The sequence below is a fragment of the Arachis hypogaea genome, chromosome 15, assembly GCF_003086295.3.
Source record: "Arachis hypogaea cultivar Tifrunner chromosome 15, arahy.Tifrunner.gnm2.J5K5, whole genome shotgun sequence".
Lineage (NCBI taxonomy): Eukaryota > Viridiplantae > Streptophyta > Magnoliopsida > Fabales > Fabaceae > Arachis > Arachis hypogaea.
The window spans coordinates 112,750,252-112,759,865 of record NC_092050.1 but is presented as its reverse complement, the minus strand read 5'-3'; the positions used below and the strand labels follow the sequence as shown (position 1 = coordinate 112,759,865).

The window sequence follows — 9,614 nt, the reverse complement described above, 5'->3', positions numbered from 1 at the left end:
ATTATCCAATTTGAATCTTTGGTTAGCTTAAGATAGTGTGTGTCAACTAAGTGTGGGAAAATGTGAAAACTTGGGTTGATGAGAATGTGTTGTGTTTTTACTGACAAATATTGGAAATTTGGGTGCCTACTCATATGAAATCAGAAAACTCATATGCATTGATATATTATACTTTCATTTATAAATAGATATATATATATATATATATATATATATATATATAAAATGGAAAAATAATAAAAAAAATAAAAGTAAAAAAATAAAAATAAAAGAAATAAATAAATAGGGGATAAAACCACCCCAATGCTAAGTTCAATAAAAGATCAATGCATATGTAATGGAATTAAAAATTGATACATGAGTATGTGATGAAAAAGTGATATTTTTGGGTAGCTAGACATGATTTTAGAATTATATAGAGTATATGTGTGTGTTAGGTGAGAATTTAGGTTAGTCAAAGATTCAAAGTATAACTCACTTGGCCATACATGTATCCTCACCCTTACCTTAGCCCCATTACAACCTTAAAAAGCCCTCATGATGTTTGTATTTGTACATTAAATATTTGTTGATTGGTTAGATGAAGAACAAAGTTTTAGAAAGCATGACTAGAGGAGATTAGAGTGAATTAACCCTAGATACTTGAGCAATTAGAGTGCATATACACTTCTAGTGAGGGTTCAATGCTTGATTTTGTGTTCCCGGCTTTCATGAGCTATCTTCTTACAAGTTTACTTGTCTCTTATTGTGTGATTTGAATTAGTGGAATCTGATTTATGTTTGTCTTGGAGAATTTGTTTACTTTTAACCAAGTAGGTAGAAGTATTTTTGCATTTAGTTGCATTCATGTAGATAGGTTTCATTTCATAAGTTTTACCATTCCTCTTTACTCTTTTGGTTCTCTTGAGCTTAACATGAGTACATGCTAATGTTTAAGTGTGGGGAGATCGATAAACCCCATTTTTAGGGTTTATCTTGTGCTTAATTGAGTGGATTTTATCCACTATTCTAACACATATTCATAGAATTCGCATGTTTTACAATTTCCTTCCTAATTTTGTGCTATGATTGAAAACATGCTTCTTTGGCCTTAATTTTGCTATGTTTAATCCTATCTTATTACCATTCGATGCCGTGATATGTCTGTTAAGTATTTTCAGGGTTTATAGGGTAGGAATGGCTTAGAGGATGGAAAGGAAGCATGCAAAAGTGGAAGGAATACAAGAAATTGAAAGAATTGCTAAGCTATCAAGCCTGACCTCTTCGTACTAAATCGATCATAACTTGAGCTATAGAGGTCCAAATGAGGCGGTTCCAGTTGCGTTAGAAAGCTAACATCCGGGACTTCAAAATGATATGTAATTTGCCATAGTTTCCATGCTGTTAGGTGACACGCATGCGTGCATCATGCGTACACGTGACATTGCGAAAGTTCAGCGACGTGTACGCGTGAAAGAGCCACGTGCTGTACGTATCAAAATTTGCTAGGAACAATTTCTGGGCTATTTTTGGCCCAGTTTCAAGCCCGAAAAACACATATTAGATGCTGCAGATTGGGGGAATCACATTGATTCAATCATGCAACTTTCATTCACATAATTTTAGGTTTTAGATGTAGTTTTCTAGAGAGAGAGGCTCTCTCCTCTCTCTAGGCTTTAGGATTCTTAGGTTTAGCTATTTTCAATTTTAGATTTCTACTTTACTCTAATTTAGTTTCTCTTCTACTCTTATTTATTCTAGCACTTTAGTTTCTCTTCTCTTGGTGATTTATTTATTTATCCACTTTAGTTTATGAATTCTCATGTTAGATTTGATTTTCTATTTAATGAAATTTGAGGTATTTCATATTTATGATTACTTTCTTCAATTTATGTTATTGATACTTTCAATTGGTTGTGTGGATTTTATTATCTCTTATTGCTTTTCTATGCTTTTATGTTGTGCCTTCCAAGTGTTTGATAAAATGCTTGGTTGGATTTTAAATTAGCTTTTTATGTTCTTAGATTAGATTGAGTAATTGGAGACTCTTGAGTTATCAAACTCCTTTGTTGATTGATAATTGAAAGTTGCTAGTTGATTTGGATCCCTCTAAAGCTAGTCTTTCCTTAGGAGTTGACTAGGACTTGAGGAATCAAATTGATTCATCCACTTGACTTTCCTTCACAGTTAGAGGTTAATTAAGTGGGAGCAATGGACAATTGATGTCACAATTGATAAGGATAGTTAGGATAGGACTTCTAATTCTCATACCTTGCTAAGAGATTTATTAGCTATTAGTTTAATTCTTGCAATTTACTTTTCTTTTTCCTTATTCAAAACCCCAAAAAGATACAATCTCACAACCCATTATTAGTACACTTGCTTGCAATTCCTTGAGAGATGACCCGAGGTTTGAATACTTCAGTTATTATTTTTATAGGTGTTTGTTACTTGTGAAAACCAAATTTTTGTATGAAAGGATTCTTTGTTGGTTTAGAAACTATACTAGCAACGAGAATTCATTGAAAAATTCTAGACTGTCAAAAATCCGTTCATCACCAGTACTACAAGAAAAAAGGCCTGTCAGCACACTTTTTTCATGCCACGCTTTTAAAGTGTGGCCAAAAGTGGTCAATGGCCACGCTTTTGTGAGGGTGGCCACTGATTTTTTATTTGGCCACACTTTTTTTGCCACGTTTTTCAAGAGGAAAATTGGCATGCTTTTGTGAGGGTGGCCACTGATTTGTGATTTGGCCACGCTTTTTTTACCACGCTTTAAAAGCGTGGCCATAGAGGAAAACAGGTACGCTTTAAAAGCGTGGCTAGTTAATCTTCTAATAGTCACATTTTTAAAGCGTGCCCATATGCTGTGTTTATTTAAGCACTCTACAAAAGCGTACCAATAGATTTTTCCCAAAATTTAATTTTCATATTTATTTAGGTACCCTACAAAAGCGTACCGATAGAGTTCTCCCCAAAATTTAATTTCCATATTTATTTAGGCACCCTACAAAAAGGTACCGATAGAGTTACCCCCAAAATTTTATTTCTCAGTCCTTTTTCCCACACACAACTTTTTTCTAAGTTAACTTTAGATAATAGCTCTCATATGCTTCACTTTTATCCAAATTCACTTTAACCCTTGCTAGAAGCCTCGCACCCAGCAACACTGTTCATCACTGCCAATCGCGATGACCGTCGCACCACCCAACTCGCCTTCATGTTCATCCCATCCCTTCAACTAACGCTCACACCCAGCCCTCTCTCTGTCATACCCTAGCTATTTCCTCTCTCTCTCTCTCTCTCTCTCTCTCTCTCTCTCACACTCAAAGCACTCATGCCGCGCACACACACAAACTCCTCTTTTACTCACGCAATCTCAAGATCCATTCTCCTTTCTCCGTCATAGTCCTCTCTGTCATCGTCCGTCGAAGCCTCACACCATCCAGCAGCCGTGTGTGCTTCGTTGCAGTTTGTCAGCCTCCAACCGTTCTCAACGGCTTGGTGTTTTGTCGTTTTCAATGCTGTCGTGCTCCATCGCAGTTCCCATCGTTAGCCTCCAGCCGTTCTCAGCGCCTTGGTGTTTTATAATCCTTAGCGCTTTTGTGTTTTGTCATTCTCAGCACTGTCATGCTCGATCGCGGTTTGTCAGCTGTCTTGCAACGTCCAACCTCTCCGCCACCATCCAAGCCTCTTTGCCTCTATCGCTGCATCTTCCAGTCTCTTAGGGTTTTTTATTTTTTGTTAATTCTGATTTTAACTTCTTTTTATTTGTCATAATTTGTTTTTATGATTCTGATTTTTAAATTCTATTTTAAAAAGTTTCAAGACTTAGGGTTTTTTATTTTTTTAATTCTGTTTTTTTGTCGCAATTTGTCAATGAAAGTGCTGATCAATAATTCATTGAAGCTGAAAAAGTTCAATTTTTGATACTATGTTTTGATTCCTGCATCTTCCACAATGCCGTTTAGGTCTTAATTGTTTCTTCTTTTTGTCGGTGGCTTTTTCTTACTATTGATTGGATCTGGTTTTTTCTCTATTTTTTGGTGTGTCTTTCTCTGTCTGTTCTTCATTCATGCATAGTAATTGAATTGTTCATTAGACACTATTAATACCGAATTATAATTGTCTCAATATGTGACTCACACTACTATTTTGTGATTAAATTTAATCTTAGTAATTCTTATCTGATTGAGAAACAGTTGTGATTGGCTTGTTTGTAGTATATATAACTATATAGCTCTTAATTCTATGGATTAATTTGGTTGTTGGAGAAATACTAGGTGTTAATTCTAGACGTTTCACATTAGATTATTTTGGAAGTGAAGTGTTTATGGGTTTACTTTAGCTCTGTAGAGTGCATGGCTGTAAAGGCATAGCTAGAGAATAAATTGAGATATGGATTATGAACATCGATTTCCATAACTGATGCATGAGTTACAATGTCATAAAATGGTTACATTTTTGCAAAATGTCAGAAAATTCAATGATGCACATACATATTTTCTTGGAAAATTGTAATGGAAACCTATGTTTTATTTTGTCACATGATGACTTATTAGGATTGTGTGTTCTACTGACATAGATTTTTGGTGAAGATAAATGGTCATTTGGATTCTGGGAGCAAGGTACTAGAGTTTTTAGTTGCCCTTCTAGAAAAAATCCAATGTACACTCTCTATTTAGATTTCAGTTATTTTGTCACTTTTATGCCAAAAAATTTATCCTAGCTTCATGTTCTAGCATTTGTTATTAATTAATATAGTTTGATGCAAGTATATAGTTGAGCCTTAGTTGTATTTTACTTAATACACTCTCTGTGCTTTTCCTTCTTTTGTCATTGTCCTTTCTCTTTTTTAATCTGTTACTTGGCCAGACAATGACTCAATGGGAACAATGAAAGATAGAAAGAAAGAATACTTTTAAGAAGAAAGGTAAGTTGGATATTTTACAAGAGGTAGGTGTCATCTGTCATGTTAAAATTAGAAGTGTTATGTTGATGGATATAGAGGAGGTAGATGTAATTTCCTCTAACATTTATGAATGACTAATATTCCCATTTTATTTACTTCTATTGTAAGTCATCTATTTTTCTCCTTCTGCACTCTTTCTGTTTTTTGTTTTCTGTTTCTGTTCCTTCTTTCTCCTTTCATTATGCTTTTGGTTCTTGGTGTTCTTTGGCTAGTATAAGAAGGCTTTCAAAGAGAAAAGGAATGAATCCTCTCCATTTTCGTTCCTTAATTCTTTTTGTTTCTCTAGGATGATTTTTTAGATCCGGCAGTGAAAGAAACCCTCAATGTTCTTCAATTGTATGAAATTGCAGTCGATGAAGCACGTTATTTTAACTTTTTCAATTGCTGCTGTTACATTTAATGGAAGGCTTCTGACTCCTAAAGCAGTAGTTGATGACACCTGGTTTTTCGATCACGAACTTTGTAAGGAGTCGAAGGTATGTGACATGTCCCTACAACTATTATCATATTCGCCTAATTAGGCCAAATTAGTAGGAGTGGAATTAGCTTTATGTGTTGCTGATTTAATTTTGATTCATATGAATAAGCTCAATCCCTTGTAAATTTGAGACTTTGGTACCACCAATTTTGTTTCCCATTTTCTTTTTTTTTTAGTCATGGTACTGATATGTGCTTTCAAAGACATTGGCTGAAGATGCTGCTTGGAAATTTGCAAAAAAAAAAAAAAACAATTAACCCAGCAATGGTGATTTGACCTCTTCTGCAACCAGTACTTAACACAAGTACTGCTGGTGTTTTGAATGTAACTAATGGTCATTTTTAAAATTCTATTTTCTGCATGTGGAAATGAAAATTGAAATAGTAAATGATAAAAGTACAGTATATAATGTGTAAGTCTATAAAGCTTATCTTTCTCTTATGATGTGTTTGTCAATGTGATGTTGATTCAAGTGTCTTGATGTGTGGTTCAGAAGAAGAAGCCTTATTCTGATAAAGTTGCTAAGCTTAAAGCAGAATATGAGAAGGCTATGGAAAGTTATAATGCTGCTGAAGCAGGAGGAGAAAAGGGAGAAGGAGAAGGAGAGCATGAAGAGGGCTGATGAAAAATATGATAAGAAAAAAGCTGCGGCCAGTGAAGACGAGGAGTTGATGATGAGGAGTGAAGTCTACTGGTTGCTTTGCACAAGAGCTTAATTGTTTCTAGTGTAGTGTTGAAAATGTTTGGATGCACTTTACTGGGGGGTTTTATCATTTAGATGTTAGTACTGCTTAAATGCCTTTGCACTGCAAAATCTTTGTGTTGGCCTCTTGTAATATTCTTCAAAGGCACTTGGTTTATACTTATTTCATTGTTCTCCACTTCTCCCCAATAGATGTGTTTGGTTACTTTTATGATCTGTCTATGGCGACAAAGCAGAATTATATTATTGGCTTATTCTTCCTTTTTTTTAAAATAAATTTTTCGTTGACCGATCCAATTAGCCTATTATAAATTCTGGGTTCGGTTGGTTAAGCGTAGCCATATCTTCCTCTTCAACCACCACATTTATTATTATGTAGTCATATTTTTTTCCTATCGGCACGCTTTAAAAACGTATCCATATCTTCTTCTATTGGTACGTTTCAAAAGCGTAGCCATATCTTCACCTATCGGCACGTTTTTGAAGGGTAGCCAAAGCCAAACTAATGGGCACGCATTAAAAGCGTGGCGATATGTCCACTTTGTGGCACGCTTTTAAAGCGTAGTTATAGGTTAACACCTATGGCCACGCTTTTAAGCGTGGCAAGAGATATAAGCGTGGTGAAAAAGAAAGCGTGCCGATAGATCCACAAAAGCGTAGCGATAGAGCAACCGACACGCTGGCGGATGTGACCCTTTCAAAAGCGTACCGATAGCTCAAAAAGTATGGTGAAAAGCTCTCTGCACGCTTTAAAAGCGTGGCAGAAAGCTTATTTTCTTGTAGTGCAGGGAAAATCTTGAGTCTGGAATTATACACTAGCACTTGTTATCTTGGCTCAAAATTTCTTCTTACAATTTTCTTGTCATGCCATCTTTTGGTCCTTTCCTTGTAGATCTTAGCACTCTCATAGGCTTCCAGTCTAAATTCATTTAGTTCATTGTGCTGCAGTAACATCTTTTCCCCTGTTGCTTGAGAATAAAGATTTAGTTGCTTAGTGGCCCAAAAAGCCTTGTGCTCGAGCTCTCCTGAGAGGTGGCAGGCTTTGTCATAAAGTAGCTAAAATGGTGACCTCCCATGTGGTGTCTTGAATGCAATTTTATATGCCCAAAGGGCATCATCCAGTATTCTTGCCCAATCTTTTCTTGTAGCTCCAACTGTTTTTTCTAAGATTCTTTTCAATTCTCTGTTTGCTAATTTAGCCTGGCCATTGGTCTGAGGGTGGTATGGTGTAGCCACTTTGTGAGTTACTCCATATCTGTGGAGCAGCATGTCCAGCTGTTTGTTACAAAAGTGACTACCACCATCACTGATGAGCCCTTTAGGCACTCCAAATCTGGTGAAAATATACTTCTTGAGAAATTGGAGAACGATGTTTGCATCACATGTAGTTGTTGCTATGGCTTCCACCCATTTGGAGATGTATTCTACTACCACCAATATGTATTTGAATGAGTGTGATGGGGGAAAAGGTCCCATGAAATCTATTCTCCAAACATCAAATAATTCTATTTCCAAGATGAAGTTCTAAGGCATTTCATTTCTCCTTGTTAGACCCCCTACTCTTTGGCATTCATCACATTGATTTACAAAATCCTTGGCATCTTTGAATATGGATGGCCAATAGAAGCCACCCTGAAGAACTTTGGCAGCTGTTCTTTCGGCCCCAAAATGCCCACCATAACTTGGGCTATGACAGTGCCATAGGATATTTCTCATTTCACTTTCTGACACAACTTCTGATCATCCCATCTGGACATCTCTTGAATAGAAAGGGTTCATCCTACAAGAATTGCTTGACTTCAGTGAGCAACTTCTTCACTTGTTGCTTGGTGTAGTCTTGAGAAATCCTTTTTCCCACCTTGTAGTTTGCAATATCAGCAAACCAAGGTGCTTGTTGGACTTGATATATATGCTCATCTGGGAACTTCTCATTCACTGGTTGTGGTGCTTCTTGGTTGATCTCTAGTGGTAGCCTTGACAAATGATCTACAACTTGGTTCTCACTTCCTTTCCTATCCCTTACTTCAATGTCAAATTCTTGTAGCAAAAGCACCCACCTAATAAGCCTTGGCTTAGCATCCTATTTAGATATGAGATACTTGAGAGCAGCATGGTCAGTGTATACTACAATTTTTGTCCCAATCAAGTATTGCCTGAATTTGTCAAATGCATATACAATTGCCAATAGTTCTTTCTTTATGGTGGTGTAATTTTTCTATGTCTCATTTAACACTTTACTTGCATAGTATATGACATGATTCAATTTATCCATCCTTTGTCCCAACACAGCACCAATTGCAAAATCACTTGCATCACACATAAGTTCAAAAGGAAGTTCCCATTCTGGGGGATGTGATAATTGGTGTTGTAGTAAGTTTAGTTTTCAAGGTTTCAAAAGCATGTTTGCATTCATCATAAAAAAGAAATGGATTATCAACCTCCAACAAGTTGCTTAGTGGCTTAGCTATCTTTGAGAAATCTTTGATGAATCTCCTGTAAAATCTAGCATGCCCAAGAAAACTTCTTACTGCTTTTACATTGATTGGTATAGGATGATTTTTATTTTAGCTTTCTCAACCTCTATACCCTTGATTGAAATTTTATGCCCAAGAACAATGCCTTCTGGTACCATGAAAGGGCATTTTTCCCAGTTCAAGACTAAGTTTGTTTCTTGGCATCTTTTCAAGACAAGGGTTAGATGATGCAAACAAGTGTTAAAAGAGTCACCAAAAACAGAAAAATTATCCATAAATACCTCTAAGAATTTCTCTACCATGATAGAGAATATGGAAAGTATACACCTTTTAAAGGTTGCAGGAGCGTTGCACAGCCCAAAGGGCATCCTTCTGTAGGCAAAGACTCCGAAGGGACAAGTGAAAGAGGTCTTTTCTTGGTCCTTGGGATCCACCACTATCTGATTGTACCTGGATTACCCATCTAAGAAGCAATAGTAGGCATGGCCAGCCAATCTTTCTAGCATCTGATCAATGAAGGGGAGAGGGAAGTTGTCCTTTCTTGTAGCATCATTCAATCTCTTGTAGTCAATGCACATTCTCCACCTGGTCACTGTCCTTTTAGGGATGAGTTCATTCCATTCATTGAAGATGACAGTCATGCCTCCCTTCTTTGGTACCACCTGGACTGGACTCACCCAAGAGCTGTCAGAAATGGGGTATATGATTCCAGCATTCCATAACTTCATCATCTCCTTTTGAACCACCTCTTTCATGGTTGGATTGAGCCTCCTTTGAGTTTGCACCACTGGCCGTGAGTCCTCCTCTAGTAGGATTTTATGCATGCAAATAGCCAGGCTTATACCCTTAATGTCATCAATTGTCCACCCTAGAGTAGTTTTGTGAGTTTTTAACACCTCAAATAGCTTTGCTTCATCTTGTGTACTCAAATAAGAGTTGATGATTACTAGAAGGGTTTCCTTCCCACCAAGGAATGCATATTTGAGATGAGGGGGGAGAGGCTTCATT

The 9,614-nt window shown here is 36.6% G+C and overlaps 1 protein-coding gene across 1 annotated transcript; it reads right to left on the bottom strand.

The window, feature by feature from the left end:
* Positions 1-7,188: 7,188 nt before the first annotated feature.
* On the bottom strand, positions 7,189-9,361 carry LOC140179286 (uncharacterized). The gene is made up of 5 exons (XM_072218000.1): positions 9,066-9,361; positions 8,232-8,285; positions 7,917-8,144; positions 7,710-7,819; positions 7,189-7,613 (listed from the first exon to the last, which is right to left on the bottom strand). The coding sequence occupies exons 1-5, from the start codon at positions 9,359-9,361 to the stop codon at positions 7,189-7,191; spliced, it is 1,113 nt and encodes a 370-aa protein (XP_072074101.1).
* Positions 9,362-9,614: the final 253 nt, after the last annotated feature.

Excerpts from the sequence above, each read along its gene's own strand:
- LOC140179286 (XM_072218000.1), bottom strand. The coding sequence starts at position 9,361 with ATGAAAGAGGTGGTTCAAAAGGAGATGATGAAGTTATGGAATGCTGGA. Across the intron at positions 8,286-9,065 it reads TACTATTGCTTCTTAGATGG|GCAATACTTGATTGGGACAA; the intron begins GTAATCCAGGTA and ends TGACAAATTCAG. Across the intron at positions 7,820-7,916 it reads ACTGAAGTCAAGCAATTCTT|CCCAAGTTATGGTGGGCATT; the intron begins GTAGGATGAACC and ends GCACTGTCATAG.